General features: G+C 30.0%; 1 protein-coding gene across 1 annotated transcript in view; it reads right to left on the bottom strand.

Moving 5' to 3' along the window:
• Positions 1-690: 690 nt before the first annotated feature.
• The window catches only part of LOC127283906 (uncharacterized), a 33,708-nt gene continuing 15,722 nt past the window's right edge, over positions 691-18,676 (bottom strand). Inside the window, exons 5-6 of the mRNA XM_051309023.1 lie at positions 14,114-14,940; positions 691-1,635 (exon numbers count right to left, since the gene is read on the bottom strand). Coding sequence (XP_051164980.1) covers positions 952-1,635; positions 14,114-14,940 — 1,511 coding nt within the window. The 3' untranslated portion in view covers positions 691-951. The remainder of the gene's footprint in view (positions 1,636-14,113; positions 14,941-18,676) is intronic.

Below are 18,676 nucleotides of genomic sequence, written 5' to 3'. Positions count from 1 at the left end.
CCACAGGAATAATTGGCCCAACTTTGGGCCGACCAAAAATTGGCACCTGGGAATCTAAATTAATTGTACAGAAATTTTTCGCACAATTTTAATAAATTATAATGAATTCAAATATCTGTTTTCTTTTAATAAAGTATCAATATGTATTACTTTATTATTATTTATTATTATTATATATATTATTATATTATACATTATTATTATTATTATTATTTATTACCTTCACTTTTCGTATATAAATTGATCGCATATTCAAATTTGTGTACATTATAGCTTTGTCAAATTCAAAATCAGCTTTAAATTTAAATTTAGTTTTAATTTTCAAAAAGTTTTATAATTTCTAAAAATTCAAGCTTGGCGAAAATTTATTAGACAGACACATAATTATTAGAAACTATTAAAGAAAGTTTGTACAAACTTATTTCCAGAAAACCTGAATATTTTACTGTTACAAATAATTAAGTGTAACAATGGTTTGAAGAATATGCAAGGATCAAGGGTGGCAAGTCTTAAGTTCTCTAACAATTGTAAATGGATAATTCCATTTAATAGAAACAATTCTTCATTATATTATTTTTAGTACACTGTGTAATCAGTTATTAATAAAAATCAATTGTTAGAGAAAACAAGACATTTGCAATGCCGAAAACTTTTTGGATGATTGTATTATTAGAAAAAATAAACTCTATATTAATATAAAAATAATATTATTTATGTAAAATTTGTTAGAATAAATAGTAGAAAATAATTTTATAACCGACATTATAAGAAGTTCGTTATGATATAGACATGAAGATAGTAAAATATATTTTATATATAGTTATAAAAAATTTACTTTACAGTATGAAAATATTATAAATAGTAAAAAATCCAGAGAATGTGCAATTTAAAAAATACATATATTAAAAAACAATTAATGAATATAGTATTTAAAATCATCAAGTACATTTTTTAAACTTTCGTACAGGGATACACAATATCCAATTCTCTTTCCAACGCAAGAAAACTGTCCTCTCCTAGAGACTGTCTAAGATGATGTCTAGCAATGCGTACAGAACGTCTAAGCTTCTGGGAATCCATGCCAGAAAATGTTTTTCTACGCGTCATTGGTGTTTGGAAATTTTCCTTATTATCTGTTTTTGTAGAAGGAGTCATTAATTTTATTAACGGATTCCTATCTATTGTTTTTGGTGTTTTTAATAAGTTATTTTCGATACTTTTCAAATTTCGTTTGGGTGTTGAAAGTACAGAAGTAACGTCTATTGTAGGACTTCGAGAGCATTGTTCAGTTACTGTTGAATTTAAGTTTTCGATTGTATCCTGTTCTTTTTGAATCTCTTTCGTTACAACATCATTGGTAGATGGAAACTTTAAACAGTCCTCTAATCTCACTCGCAATGTGTCAATTTCGTGGAGAGATTTTTCATTCGACAATATATTTTCAGAGTTCGTCTCAGAAACAGATGGTGTCAAAAACGAAATAGAAGGAGGACTCGTGTCACCATAAGTTGGTTCTATTTTCACATCAATTATGTCACAGAGTTCCGAAACAGGATTAAAGACATTTTCAATGATAGGAGGAGGCGGGAAGAATGTTGAAGTATATTCCTTATTACCACACACAGTAGATTGTACCTGAAAATGTGTAAATATAAATTATTTAAATTTATGATAATGTAAAAACGTTTTTAAATAAAATATCCGCACAGCAAAATATCTTCTTTTAAACTTATTGAGAAGATTGGTAAAATCCTAAAAGAAGCTTAAAATATCCACCTCACGGGAAGCTTCCCTAGAATCTTGAGGGAATCGAGGAATGCTTCTTTGAACATTTCAGTGGAAAGTTAATTTTCTTGATATTTTGGAATGAATGCAATTCTTCACTTATATTATACTGATACATAAAATTTAGAAAAAATAGTCAAACAACTTTCTACTGAATGCTTCCCATGAAGCGGATATTTAAAGCTTTCTAGAAGCTTCCACCAGATCCTCACGGACCTTCCCAAGAAGCTTCTAGGAAGTTATCGTGCTTTATGGATAATTTCAAATATGCGGCAATCTGTCAGATCCGTTTAAAATAATAATTAAAATATTTCTACTTTTATTTTCGGAAAATAATATTTGAACAAAAATAAAGCCAATAATAGTATTTTAAATTATCATTTTTTTCAAATACACGAAGGGATAATTAGGTAGGTGTAGTTTTTGTGTCCGATTTTAAAAAAAAACTAAACGTGAAAATGATAAACATTGATTTTAAAATACTTTCTTCTCGAAAGATGAACACTTTTTACAAAAGCAGCTAGAGATCCTTATCTTATATAAATTTCCTAAATCCTAAAGATTATACGAATCCATACAAAAACACGATTGCAAAACGAAAAGTAATATAATGAGGGGTTCATTACCTCCTGCCGCCGTCAGATGGCAGCAGCATGCAGGGCGCACAAAGTCGCAGCTGTTATTAGATTACTTTTCTACTTTTTGTTTTGCAACCATGTTTTTCTATGTATTCGTACAGTCTTTTGATTTAGGAAATTTATAAGATGAGGATTTTGGCTGATTTTGTTAAAAGTGTTCGTGTTTCGAGAAAAAAGTATTTTAAAATCAATACTATTTCACGTTCAGAGCGATAATTAAAGCTCTCTTCTTGCCAAAGAATTTCAGATACCGTTCGACACTCTTAATGCATAAATATAAAAACGAAACAAGAAAATAACTTCATTGTTAATAAATTTATATGAACCCAAATCTAAAACATCTATTATCTATACGCATATAAGTATACATTAAATAAATTCTGGTTCCTCATAAAATACTATTTTTAAATATTTAAAACTCAATTTGTTTTAAATTGGGCACGTAAGCTGATTTTAAAACCTATTGAGAAAAGTTTTTTATTCATCTTAGAACCATAATCAAAAAGAATTTTTAAGTGCCAATTCATTTTTATTTAAACCTCCTTCTGGCGCACCGTGATAGGCTTGCTGAAGGACAAGGTTGAGTTCTTAGCTTTATTTATGAAGCAGGGAAATTTCATTGAACCACATATGAAGGTTTTCGTGTATCGAAATCGATAGTCAGACATTGGGGAATATTTTTCTAAAGATGAAGATCTGGTATATTGCACTGACATTAACGGACTCCTGAATGAAATGAAATAAAATTGCTACAGATTGGCTTTTCGATCAGTTGCTCAAAACATCCTAGGCAATCAAAGAAGTCTACAATACAAGGAATTAGCCGCCAAGATGATCCGGAATAGAAGAAACTAGGATGCTTAATAAACTTGAATTTAATTTATTTATAGAAATTGTTAAATAAAGCAATTTATTTGTTAAATTTTTGGAAAAATTTATAATAGTGAATTTTTGAAGACTTACAATTTTTAAACAGAAAAATGAAAAAAAAATTTGACCTATATGTTTTCAAAAAGTTTTTTCCTGCTCTCTCGAATGATGCAACAATTTTTTCAAATAATTCAAAATTTGACCCTTTTTTGAAAATTAAAAATTTTTGTGACTTTTTTTTAAGATCGGTCTTTTTCTTAATTTTTTTTTAAGATAAAAATGTGTACTTTTACCACAAAAAATATTGAGATGTCCTTTTTTGTTATTTTTGAGATATTAATAAAATTAATGGATATACTTCCGAAGTAGGGGTACCTCCGATTTTAATAAAACTTGGTATACTAACGTATTTTGGTGCGCTGATTACGAAAATGATAGTGAAAATTGGCGCAAATTTGATAATCATGGTAAAAACCATAAAAAACACCATAAAATCATGGTTTTTTACGATTATCTCGTAAAAAACAAAAAATTTCGAAAACAGTTTTAGACAAAAGTTGTAGATCTCAAAAAAAACACATTTTATGTTTTATCCATTTTTTATCAAAAGTCATTATTTTTCGAGAAAAATGGTCCGAAAGTAATTTGCGGAAATTGTGGGGTGGAGTCTACAGCAGCGGTAAATGCAAAATAGTAAACACGGCCTTCGGCCGCGTAATGTACTGCTCGCTTCTCTTTTTAAGAAATCTTGGCGAGAGGGGGTGGATGTGTCCGAAAGTAATTTGCGGAAATTGTGGGGTGGAGTCTACAGCAGCGGTAAACGCAAAATAGTAAACACGGCCTACGTACGCGTAAGGTACTGCTCGCTTTTCTTTTTAAAAAAAACCTTGGCGAGAGGGGGTGGATATGGCCGAAAGTTTTTTGCGGAATTCGTTGGATCCTGAGTAATGGTGAATATGATACTACACTGGAGTCTCCCAAGAGAGGACTTCTGAAGAGAGGACTAAGTAGTGACGCGGCGCGGTAAGGAGTGAGGGGAGAAGAGATGGGCGGGATCAGAAAGAGGAACGTGAACTCAGGAGCGTTTGTTCTTAGTGTACCTTTCTCGCGCAGTGTTTTATGTATGTAATAGAATGTATTCTGTTAAAAAAACACATCTCTGTGATACGATATACGGCCCGGGAGTGTTTACAATTTTCGGCGTCAAGGGCGAATTCCGTAGAGAGGTCCAAGACTCTTCCTGTCCTCTCTTCGGAGACTCTAGTGTATATACAAGTCAAATAATATGTCTAACCATGACTGCTGTATATGTTTTCATTATCATGGTGTTTTTCGTTTTTTGGATTTTTCTCAAAAAATAATGACTTTTGGTAAAAAATGCATAAAACATAAAATGTGTGTTTTTTGAGATCTACATCTTTTGTCTAAAACTGTTTTCGAAATTTTTTGTTTTTTACGAGATAATCGTAAAAAACCATGATTTTATGGTGTTTTTTATGGTTTTTACCATGATTATCAAATTTGCGCCAATTTTCACTATCATTTTCGTAATCAGCGCACCAAAATACGTTAGTATACCAAGTTTCATTAAGATGTTAATGTTATAAATGAATATCACTTAAATTAAAATTAACCCCTTCGCAGTCTAGGCCAAAATCTCATAAGTGGGCCCAAAATGTCAGTAAATTTTTGAATGACCAAAATTTGTGAAAATGTGTATACTATGGTATTTAAGGTCGCTAATTACGATTCCAAAGTCAGATTTTAAAAATTCAAAATGGCGGAGCCAATATGGAGGACGATTTTTCAAAAAATGACAAAAATGATTTAAAAATACTTAAAAATTGTTACTCGGAGGTTTTTGGGGTCGCTGATTACGAATCTAAAGTCAGATTGCAAAAATTCAAAATGGTTGAGACAATATGGCGGACGATTTTTCAAAAAATGACAAAAATGTTTTTCAAATACTTAAAAATTATTACTCAGGGGTTTTGAGGGTCGCTGATTACGAATCTATAGTCAGATTTCAAAAATTCAAAATGGCGTTACCAATGTGGCAGATAATTTCTCTCTAACGTCGCTCTTTACGATATTCAAGTCAGATTTTGAAAATTCAAAATAGCATAGTATGGGTGTGATTATTATTGTATCCATTTTGAAATTTTGTAATTCTCACATCAAATTCGGAATCAGCGACCCCAAAAACTCCCGAGTAACGAGTTTCAAACGAATATGGTCAATTTTCAAAATTTTTGGTCGCCATATTGGTTCCGACATTTTGAATTTTTGTAATTCTGACATCAAATTCGGAATCAGCGACCCCAAAAACCCCCGAGTAACGAGTTTCAAGCGAATATGGTCAATTTTCAAAATTTTTGGTCGCCATATTGGATCCGCCATTTTGAATTTTGTAAATCTGATATCAAATTCGGAAGCAGCGACCCCAAAAACCCCCGAATAACAAATTTTAGGCCAATTCCGTCTTATTATTGGGCTCAAAATTTATGTGCGTGTATACACGTCATCGACACTTTGAGCCCACTTATTCCATGACGTGTATACACGTCATCGACACCCAAGGGGTTAAAATAGTGAATAAGCAGTAATGCGCAAGCTAGAAAAAGATTAAAAGTAGAGGGGATGTGCGTATGCGATTACGAATTAGGAAAAGATGATATAATGGTTTATGGGCACGTATGAGTGAGTTGGCTTGTAAAAGCGATAAATACAAAACGAATATTTAAATGATATTAATTGATGTGATTTAGTGATGTGTTACATAATAAAGGAATGCGAAGAAACGAAAGTGAATGAAGATGTAAAAGAAGTGCTGGGGGAAAATGGGCAAGGATTGGAAATAATGAAAAGGATAGAAAAAAAGAGAAATCTAGTGTTGGAAAAAGAGAAATAAAGACTGATAAGTGAGTTTTCTTTTTATATTTAATAAAGTTCGAATCAAGATGAAGTTTTGGATTAGGTTTGTAATTCGTTAATATACAAGGTTATTTTATGGAGTTGAATACTTCACTTTTGATTTTTAATGTTTGTTCATTTATTATATTACGACTTTTATAGTTTAGTTTATAGTTTACTCACATTTTAATTTAATTTAAGTTTTAAATTTACGTTTTGTGCAATTATTTTGATGTAATATAAGAATAGAAAGATGTAAACCGGAAGTTCGTCCGAAACCGAAAGGTGTGGACTATGAATAAATAATAATAGTGATGTGTTAATTAAGTGCTTTATAACTAATCGGTTATTCAGAAGTTATAGTTAAAACTTTGTGTATATTATACACCCACGTGTAGTTTGTAAACTAACATTAAATACTCTGTTTAATTATTTCTATATTATTAATAAACTTTTATAAATAAAAACTTTTATAAACTTTTATAAACTTTTTTTTCTTAAATCATCTCGTACAGTTTTTGCATGACTGAACGAGCTCGAAGCATCCAAAATTAATCATGAGTGAAGCGATGCAATTACTTTTAGCATTGCAAAATCCCAACTGAAATCAGCTGCTCAAAAATGGATATTATACAAGTCGTCTGATGTGAACGACTATCAAACCTTTAAAATTTTGTTCAAATCAACATTTTTGTTTAGCAGAAGCCCGGTCGAAAAACTGAAAACTATGGTGGCTCGAATTCAAGGGTAAACAGAAACTATTCAAGAATATATAATGGACAAAATATGGCTATGTTCTGGACTCAGTTTAACAGTGTCGGAAATAAGAGGTGAAATTGCTGCTGGATTATGGTTGAGAAACGTAGCAGATCACATCCTGGGGAAAACATTCGACAGCACTGACGAAATCCTTCCAGAAATTTTACGATATCAGAGGATGGAGAGTAGTCGACGAGAGAAAAGGAAACGAGAAGGAGAGAAGTCAGAAGACATCGAGTAATCAAGCAACGCTGAAAGAGGGGAATAGCGATTCGAAAGAAGAGGATACATCAGGTGAGGGAAATGCGACATCCAAACCCGCTTGGACGAATAAGGTAAGAAAATGCTATCGTTGTGGTTCAACGAAACACTTATCTAATGTATGTACATGAAAATACTTTACACTAATTTTTCCGTGTTCTTAAATGGTTATAGTAACCAAAAATAAAAAAAAATAATTTCAATTATTTGAGAAAAAATCACCGTAATTTCCCCTTAAGTGAAAATAAAATTTACATCAAAGCAGGGCAAATGATTGGGGATTCTTTGTACATGGTTAATGAAAAACTTTCAAAAACGGAAAAACGTGTTACAGTTATTGATCCATCTGAAATCAAAACAGATCAAAATATCACCTTACACGGAAAATGTACATACAACACAGTTTAAACCAATCCCCTACAGCAAACTAAATACTAACACGCCTATACATTTATATTACCCCAACCAAAAATTCCAGTATTATACCAGAGTTAACTACTGGCGCAGTACTGGTTCAGTATTGGCTGCCGAGGCTGGGCAGTCTGTACTGAACCAGTACTGGTATTTTCATTGATTATTTTCTTTTTGATTAATACTAGTTTACAAAAAGTTCTAGAGTGAACCTGATGAATCTTTTTGTTTAAATATTTTGTTTATAACAATTTTTTCACTTTGATTTTATTTTTGAAAATTAAAAGGTATTTTATTTTGCTTTTTTGTGGGTGAAATTATTTAAACAAAAAGTTTCCTGAGACTAATTCCAAAACATTTTGCAAGTTTTTGTTGCAAGTGCTTTAAACATATCGGAATGTAAAAATGTTGACAAGACGTTCTAGTAATAAACATTCTTTAGATGGAAACGATTTATGGTTATTTTAAACAAGTGAGACTCTAGCGCAACATTCACTTAATAAGTCTGCTTAAATTACAAAATAAAATTACGTAGAATTTCTTTTAAAAATGCGACCCCAAAAACCCCCAAGTAATGACTTTCAAGCGAATCTAGACAATTTTTATACTTTTTGACGCCATATTGGATCCGCCATTTAGAATTTCTTAAATCTAATATCAAATTCAGATTCTGCGATCTAAACTACTATAAAGTACTTATGGAAATTGAAATGAAATTTGATTTAGTACGTTTTTCTAAGGTGCTTTTATACAGAGTTCATGATCGAAATACTAAATGTTAGTTTTTTTAAAAACGGCCCGATGGATTATTTTAATTTTTGTTGGAAAATAACTTTATTTATTTGTAAAATATTTCATTTTTTATTAACATTAATTAATTAATTATTATCTCGAAAATAACAAAAAGGACATCTCTATATTTTTTGTTGTGAAAATACACATTTTTAACTTAAAAAAAAGACCGATCTTAAAAAAAAGTCAACAAAATTTTTAATTTCCCAAAAATGGGTCAAATTGGGTTTTTTTTTGAAAATTTTTTTGCACCATTCGAGAGAGAAGGAAAAAACCTTTCAAAAACATATAGGTCAAATTTTTTTCATCTTTCTGTTTAAAAGTTTTAATTCTTCAAAAATTAACTGTTTAAATTTTTCAAAAAAAAATTCTCCCTCTTCATTTTCGATATGCTACCAAAGTTACAAATAATAGTTTCCATAGCATTTCTAAATATATGGGTGATTTTCCGCGTAGCACACAACTTGCTTTTTTTCAGGTTGTGAAAGAAAAAGCACAAATACACTACCGTCTGAAAATGTGCGAACTCTGCTTTTTCAACAACTATAAAACTGTTCAAATCTTCAAAAATATTAAAACTGAAATTTTTTCCTCTTTATTTTATTAAAGCTAATAAAATTCTGAAAGAAATAACACCTTGACAAAGAGAATATGTTAATTTTTCAATTAGATATCTAAGAAAAACCCAATTTTCAATGTTTTTACTATTTTTTTTATTTCTCTTGAAAAAATTAATATTTTTAAACGTTCTTAGGCTCATTCAAATCGTATTTTGTTATGCAATTCAAATTATATAAAACAATTCATGTACACATTCTTCCCTAGCGTATGCAAACCGTGAAAGTTGGCTCATAAAATGTCAAGAAATTGAAATTTAATTCTACAATAAAATATAATGTTTAAAAATCAAGTAAATATATCATTCTAAACTTCTCTGATTTATGTAAGTAAGTTTGAAATTTATACATTTTACTGATCAATTTTTGTCATATAAACATTAATCACAATTTTTTGACATTTTATGAGCCAACTTTCACGGTTTGCATACGCTAGGGAAGAATGTGTACATGAATTGTTTTATATAATTTGAATTGCATAACAAAATACGATTTGAATGAGCCTAAGAACGTTTAAAAATATTAATTTTTTCAAGAGAAATAAAAAAAATAGTAAAAACATTGAAAATTGGGTTTTTCTTAGATATCTAATTGAAAAATTAACATATTCTTTTTGTCAAGGTGTCATTTCTTTCAGAATTTTATTAACTTTAATAAAATAAAGAGGAAAAAATTTTAGTTTTAATATTTTTGAAGATTTGAACAGTTTTATAGTTGTTGAAAAAGCAGAGTTCGCACAATTTCGGACGGTAGTGTAATATTCACATAATATTTCGATTCCAATGTAAAAAGGTGATTTCTGTGAATATAAACAAAAACCAATAGTTACTTTTGTATTTAACATTATAATTTTTCGTGAAAAGTGGTTTTTAAGGCTGAAAACGTCAAAATTTGACCCGTCCCCACAGGATGTTTAAACAAAAAAGTTAATATTTTTAGCAATGTGCACTAATAAATACAATTTCTGTTGCTATTTTAGTATTGTATATTGTAGTGGAATTGAATAAAGAAAAACGTTTGATCAAAAAAATAATTATTTTCTTTTTTTTCTATTTATACTTGACTGATCTTCTGTGTGTTATTCTGCGTTTATTATTAAAAATTGAATTATTTAAATAAAAGTCAAATGTTAATATAGTTCTACTTCAGTAACAGCAAGTAACAGCAGTAACAGTTGATCCATGAAGGAAGTAATCAATTTTCTAATTGATTTATCCTTTTTTTACACATTTCAAGATTCAAATTTGTACAGGGCATCACAAAATCGTCTCCACCGGCATCCACCGACCCTTCAATATTATTTTAAAAAATATAATATAATTAAATAATAAAGGTTAAATAAAGTGTAGTTATATTATTTTAGTCTATATATATGTGAAACATATGACACCGATTAAAAATAAATGATAATTTTCTCAAAAAAAAAGAAAAATTATTAACGCCAGTTCCACCGATTCCACCGACCCCAGCGTCTCCACCCGCCACAGAATTTCGACCGTCACTAGTCCAAGTTTAATACACAATGAAACAAACGAAATTCAAAATATTTATTATAAACTATCATAGCTCCGGTAAGTTTACTATAACTTACCAAATAAATTTCTATACATTACAGTATAAATTTCCATAAATTACCGCATAAATTTCTATAAATTACCAGAATAAAATTTTTAATTGTCGTTTGCGCTATATATATTTTTGTAAATTACCAGGAAATTTTTCATAAATTACCGAAATTAAAATATTTAATTGCGATTTATACTTTTCATATTTTGTGACGTGACATTTTTGACCCGTCACTAAAATTATTAAATTTTAAAGTAAAAATAAAAATTAATTAAATTGTCTTACTGGGAGAACTCATACTCACGTTCCTCTACTCCATAACTCGATCTCGACCACATTAACTATAGTAATAGAAAAATGAATTTGTATACTGCCGTTTTATTTTTATTTTTTTTTATGTATTCATTGCGTGCGATATCGACGATCTACGATGGACTACGAGACTGCTGATGGATCCACGGACAAGGAGACGTCCTCAAACCCGTATAGATAAGAACTAGTCCAACTTTATCATTCTGGTGCAGTTTCATTGGAAATGACTTCGCTAGGAATTATTACCGAAATACTGTTGTAGAAAAATCTTTTATCGTCTTAGAACCATTTGGAATTGAGAAGTTGAACCACGACATACGCTAATGGACCATATATCGAAACTTGGCCGGCAATGAGGGACGACCAGTTCAATTTTGTTATTCTTTTGCTTTCTTTTTTTTTTTTTACCTTTGATCAGTCGACGATGAGGTGCGGCTGTTTCATTTAACCAATTTTCGTTTTGGATCTATCGACGATGAGGAGCGATGAAATCCACCGAAATTGGTCAATTTTGGATTATTGTCGTCAATGAGGAGCGACACTACTAATTTCAAGAACGAATGCTGGATGACGAGAAGGCGTACAGTCCGAGTTGATATTATATGAGAATTCCTTTTCTCCGATGATAGTCTAATTGAGATCCAGACTTTGTATTAAGGCAATGACTATCACCATATGGATCTGCGTGATTTTGGTCAGGATATGTACGAGAAATCGTGAAAACTGACGTAACGATCATCGAAAATATTATGGGGTCATTAGCGGTAAAAAGGTATAAATTTTTCATAACATTTCCCAAGTTTAATAATCTACTTACAGACGACAACAGATGTACGATACCATAGCAAGAGTGATTCCAATAACGATTGCACCAAGAATACACCAGCAATATTCCATGGTTACACCAAGAATACTCCAATGATATACAAGAAGATATTGCGTACTGTAGTAATTAATTATATTTTGTTTATTTTATTTCTTATAATTTCCTTTATCATTTTTGGCGATATTTATGATAATTATTTCTTTCTTATTATTTTTTTTTAACAGATTAGAGTTGAATATTAACTCGTTATTTAGAATTTATTAGCGTTAATTAAAATTATTTGAGTTATTTAAATATTTGAACTCTTATAGTATTTTTCTTTATTATAATTTTTTTTTGCTTTGATTGATTCATTTTGTTCAGTAAAAATTTTGACTACTATTGCGATATAGAATCGATTTCATGCGATACTGATTATTAGTTATTATTATTTTTATTATAGCATTAATTTGTTTACGTATTTTACACTATTAATATGTTGATTTATAACTCGTAATCATATAAGAAATATTATTGTAAAATATCAGCTGTGAAGGTATGATTTAATAATTCGTCTGATTTTGAATTTGAATGTGTTTCGCGCCGTTGCGCAGAATAAGTATGAGTGCTCGCGCGCCGGATTATCAGATTAGGTTAGAAAAGACTCGACGCCACCGGTACTCTGGAGCACGAGGCACATTAGATTAGCTTAGCGATAGCGAGAAGGACTGGTCCCAAATTTTGTCACGTCGAGATAGAGAGCCAAGCCGAGAGATTTTGATATCGTAGCGAGAATAAAGAGGATATTGAGACGAGGAAATCAATTAATTGGATATTACTGTAACTTTTCTGTAAGTCGATATATAGTTCTCTCTCTCTATAATTATTTTTTTTTAGAATGCATATTCCAACTATTTATTACGTTACAACTAAAATATAGAGTAAAATTATTGAAATTGGAATATGGATTCTATACTGTCGAATGGTCGATATTATCGATTTTCGCGTTATTTTTCTTATGTTATTTAAAAATTAGATTTAACTTAATATCGTTTATGCGACACTTCGACAAAAATGATTCCTTTGTGTTTATAAATTTAATTTTTTTTATTATTATTTATTATGCTGGAGCAAGATTTTCGATTTTGTATAATTTGTTAAATTCATTATTTCATAATATAACGTTATGTCGCGAATTATTCTTAGAGATCGAGTTATTTTCGAGTTATCGTTAGGATAAACTAAATTTTTCAATTTTTTTTGTATCGCGATATCGAGAGAAAATTTTTGAGTGGAATTAATTATTAAGGTAAATTGTTAACTATAACATATTAAATACTGTCGAGAATTAAACATTCTTTTTTTATTTTTTTTTGTAAATATTACGACTATATTGAGAAACGCCATTGCTAATATAAAGTTATTAATTTACTTTAATGGTATCGTGAGTTCTTTTATACCTAATGAAACACTCTCAACACAGACCCACTTCCCCTTGTTTTAATTAACAGCCGCGAGCTAGAAATAATAAATTGGGTACCGGTTTATTGAGATCGAAATGTTAATAATTATTAATTGATATTTTTTTTTGAAATTCATATGACGCTTTTGAGTTGTGTACGATCCTATTATTGTTGGTTTTGCTGACGTTGACTCATCGGTGAGTCTGGCGCCCAACATTTGTTAAATTTTACTATAGAGTTTTCTTATTTTAATATTTAGTTAAGAAATTAGATTTCGATTAAATTCTCGATCAAGATACCGAAGGTGAACGCTACTATTCCTAATTTGGCATAGGAATCGCGAGAGGTAAATTTGAGGATTACCTATCATTTATTTCTTACATCACAATTTTTATGAATTATAGCCAAAATTTCTATAAATTACCATATAAATTTCCATAAATTACTGAAATAAAATTTTTAATTGTCGTTCGCGCTATATGTTTTTGTAAATTACAGCGAAAATTTCCATAAATTACCGCGGAAATTTCCGTAAATTACCAAAATAATAATTTTTAATTGTGATTTATGCTTTACATATTTTGTACCCCAAAAATTCCCATAAACATTTTAAATCAAATTTCAACTATTTTATAGAATTTAACAAAGAATTTTTTTTTATTTTGTTTAAAAAAATTTTAAAAATTTTCCGGCCCACCATGGATATTTATTTCTTGACACTTTATCTTCAAAAATATGTATTGATATTTATCATTTCGATAAAAAAATATTTTTAAAGTATCAGACACCAAATCGTGCGCTACGCGGAGAATCACCCATGTATCAAATTTCACATAAAAGGCTTCTTATTTTGCCACTTCAATCGAAAAATAAATATACCAATTTCAATAAATTAATATTAATTTCACGCATTATACGCACCTGTTGTTGAAGAGAGTTGGAATACAGCGTGGCCTGCACGAGATTTAAAGCTTGTGTCATATTAACAATTCCTTCTTTTAGAAATTGTTCTATTCCAAGCAAATTGGTTTTGTTCATAATGACATGTTCAGAATTTAAATTGCTTATATAATTCATGGTAGGAACGTTTGATATAGCTCTTGAATTTTCTCTAGTTTCAGGGACTTCCAAAAATATTTGATTTGTTGGTAAAGGATGTACAAGGATGTACTCATTATCAACTAAGATGGATGATTTTTGCCCTTGTAATTGAGCATTTGCACTATTATTATTAACTCGGCTTTCTGTTCCATCAGTTGCAGAAATTAAAGCAGACGAATTTGTTAAAACGTTTTCAGTGTCAACACATGAAGATCTTTCACTAACTATATTTTTATTTGATACAGCTTCTTTTAATGACTGCGGGACAGTGCAAATTTCAGATTTTTTCTTTGCTTCACATTGACAACCATTCGTAAGAAGGGCATTTGTTGCTGGGAAATTTTGAGTTTCTTGACTGCAAAGAGTATCAGTTTGAACAGCTACATCTTCATGAGTTTCTTTAATGACTGTTTCTTTGTTTTTCTTTTTGTGAATATAATATTCTTTTATTGAATTTGGAGGTAATAATGAACTTTTTCGAGACAATTTATTTCGATTAATGTCTCCAATAAGGCTTGTTCGAGTTTTGGAGGTGCAACTAGATTTTGATTGTGGATTAAAGTCCTTGGTAGTGCTTTGTGTAGTATACAACTTTCTTCGAGCATGAACATCAGATGCAGACGAAGAAACAGCACTCTTTCGTGGCACTGAAAACAATTAATTTTGTAAGTTTAAATTAATTTAGTATAAATTTTAAAGTAGGGGAGACCACCACCCTTACACAGCAGCCCCGGTTGAGCAGCACTTGTAATTCTGTTCATGCTTCTTTATCTATTGATATGAAACTTATATCAACTTTTGGTCACGTTAAAAGGATGTTTTTGAGCAACCGTCGATCCGCTAAATACACAGCCACACAAAAAAGTGCCCGGGATGGGAGATCAAATTACCCTACCACCCTGTATTTTTGCCCGCTGAACACGAATCTGAAGTCCGATTTGCTCCTGCACGTGTACGTTTCTTCCTAACCTCAAAAAACATTTCACATTTTTGGTGGTATACGATTTTTTTTTAAATTAAAGGATTTATATTAAATTAAGTATTTAGGGGTTTTTGAGGTCGCTGATTACGAATCTGAAGTCAGATTTTGAAAATTCAAAATGGCGGATCCAATATGGCGGACAAATTTTTTGAAAATTAATGATTTTTTAGAAATTTTTTTTAAAAATTGTTGGATTTTTATGGAATTTGTTACTTGGGGATTTTAGGGGCCGCTCATTACGAATCTGAAGTGAGCTTTTCAAAATTTAAAATGGCGGATCCAGTATGGAGGACGAATTTTTAAAAAATTGTTGGATTTTTATGAAATTTTATATCAAGGATTTTTTGTGGTCGCTGATTGAGAATTTGAAGTCAGATTTTTATAATTCAACATGGCGGTCGCGTATTAATATACGTTTATTTCAAACTTGGAGAACGAATTTTTAATTCTTCCTCCACATTCGATCCGCCATTTTGAATTTTGAAAAACTGACTTCAGATTCTTAATCAGCGACTCCAAAAACCTCCAAGTAACAATTTTCAAGCCGATCCGAATGATTTTTATTTTTTCGTCCGACATATTAGATCCGACATTTTGAATTTTGAAAAGCTAACTTTAGATTCGTAATGAGCGGACCCTAAAATCCCCAAGTAACAAATTCCATAAAAATCCAACAATTTTTAAAGAAATTTCTAAAAAATTATTAATTTTCAAAAAAAAAAAAATTAATTAAAAAAAAAAAAAATAATAAAATAAAAATAATAATAAAAATAAAATAAAAATTAATTAATTTTTTTACGTCCACCATATTGGATCCACCATTTTGAATTTTCAAAATCTGACTTCAGATTCGTAATCAGCGGCCTAAAATACATGGGGGTAGGGTAATTTGATCTCCCAATCCGGGCACTTTTTTTTATTTTGTTTGTCTGTGATATTATTTAACCTTTTGTGAGCACTATGTGAAAAAAACGCTATAATGATTTTTTCCGCTTTGTAACATACTGATTTTTTCCTACTGGAAAAACGTAGGTAGATTAGGTCGTACATAAAAACTCACGTGAGAACGCTGGCAAGATTTCAAGCATATAGGATCCTGTGAGAGATCTTACGTACGAACTCATGTGAGTGCACTAATAAATACAATTTCTATTGCTATTTTAGTATTGTATATTGTAGAGAAATTGAATAAAAAAAACGTTTGATCAAAAAAAAATTATTTTTTTCGCCATTGACATGAAAAAGTGTCTTTTTTGTGCCTGTTTTGGGCAGATAAAGTAGTACTTTTTAAGGCAGTTTGGGCCAACTGCCTAAAAAAAGTATTTTTTTTGTCAATTATGATTCCCTACTTTATCATCACAAGTATTTCAAAAAAAGAAAAGTCAGTCAAAAGTGATTAATATATTTGTGATCGCGCTCCGCCCACTAAGTGCTACGTCGTTACAGTGGGACGAAAAACACGGCCGTGGACAAATTAACATAGAGCATACTTTCAACCGATTTTGACATTCTTGGTCTTGTTTGCCTTTTGACCTAATGCAATATACTGACTTTTCTTTTTTTGAAATACTCGTGATAAAATAGGGAATCATAATTTACAAAGAAAATACGAAATTAAGCGCAGAAGTTTATTTTTATTTTCATTTGTTTATAATAATTGTTGCTATTTTAAACAAATTATGGACAAAAATCAACAAATTTTGTTTGTTTGAAAGCATGATTATTGTATATTACACATACTAAATTTTAGCAAAATCCATCAAATAGAACCGTAGAAAAGCTTTTTTTACTAATTGGATGCTTAAAAATTGTTTAAACAATAACTCTTAAAAAAATTCTAATTTTGCAAAACATCTGTAGGATCTTATTTTGATTCGAAAATACTATAAAATTATTGATATGACATAAAAATCTTGCCATCGAAAAATTAGTGGCTCATTTCAGATATTTTTAGCCATTTATAAAATCTGTAAATGTTAAAGGCTTTTATGATTATTAAATAATATAAAATATATTATTATAATTGTAGCGATTTACTTGTATAATCTCTATGAGTAATGTCTTGTAGTAGAATGTGTCTGTGTGGAATGTGTGTGAATAAGAAATTTCGAGAAGTAGGAAATTGGGTGTCATGCGTCGCATTGTGCGAGTAAATCAGTGTGGTCAAAGACCTCGAGCACATCGTGCGTGCGATAGGTGATCTAATCGCCGACTGCGAATTTTCAATAAGTATTAAATGTAATATTGTTCGGCACAAGTTTTAATTATACTGTTTTTCTTTTTAATAACATAAAGATTTGTTACATATTTTAATTATTTATTCAAATAGTAATTTTTAGATGTGCTGCACAACCGAGGTCAAATTTTATTTTGTCCGAAAACACTACCTTTTGAAATTCTTTCGTAATTCTTCTGTTTTAAAGACATTTTTAGTTTTTTAAGCAAAAGTTAGGTGTTTACTCTAGCTTTAAAATGGAAGCTCAACAATCAAAATTAAATGATCCAATTAAAAGTTATGGATAAAAAACTACACCTGCTGTACAACCGGGGACACTCCTCTAACTAAATAATTTATATTTTAATTTTTGATTATTCGATGATAATCGTCAATAATCAACAAATTTTATAAGACGGTTGCATTGTATAATGGTAAATAATAATTTATAAGACCTATTCACGGCTATTTTGATGTTCAAATACTTCAAATACTTTACTCAGTATTAATCCCTCTTCTAGGTGAACTAAAAAAAATTTCAAACAAATTTTTTTTTACAATTTTGGGAACCAGTTAAAATCATTATTTTTTTTGAAAAAAATTAAGTTTTTGATTTTATCTCTCAAAATATTCGAATTGCACCATTTTTTTTAGAATTTTTTAATTCACCTAGAAACTACATATGTAAACTTTAAATTTTTTTGGATTTCATGTTTCAGACAAAAATTGCGCTCTCTATCGTGCCCACCGTTTTTTAAGGGGAGGTTCCACTGGTTTTTTTTTAAAAAATCGAAAATTTTTTTTTTCATTTTTGGTTAGTATACATACCTAAGAATACGGTAAAAATAGTCTAATGCACAAAACTCGCTCTTAAGAGTACTTATGATAGCGAAAACGCTACCCCCTTCATGCGAAGCGAGGTACAGTAGAATAAAAGTGAAATTTTTGTTTTGAAATTCTATCGAAGCGGCAAATGTTAACCGATTTTAATGCATCTTTTTGCAAAACTATCATGAAGAATTTCTTTTTAAAATAAGCTGCAACGACTATGAAATTACAAAATGGCGGATCCAATATGACGTTAAAATGTTTTTAAAAAAGTTTAAAGTGACCAATTACGGTGGAAAATTTTTATTTGGGGGTTTTTAGGGTCGTTAAATAAGAATTTGACATCAGATTTTCAAAA

Source organism: Leptopilina boulardi, unplaced genomic scaffold, assembly GCF_019393585.1.
Source record: "Leptopilina boulardi isolate dan_hultmark-lab unplaced genomic scaffold, ZJU_Lbou_2.1 LbouV2_315, whole genome shotgun sequence".
In the NCBI taxonomy this organism is placed as follows: Eukaryota; Metazoa; Arthropoda; class Insecta; order Hymenoptera; family Figitidae; genus Leptopilina; species Leptopilina boulardi.
This window is presented reverse-complemented; position numbering and strand designations above follow the sequence as displayed.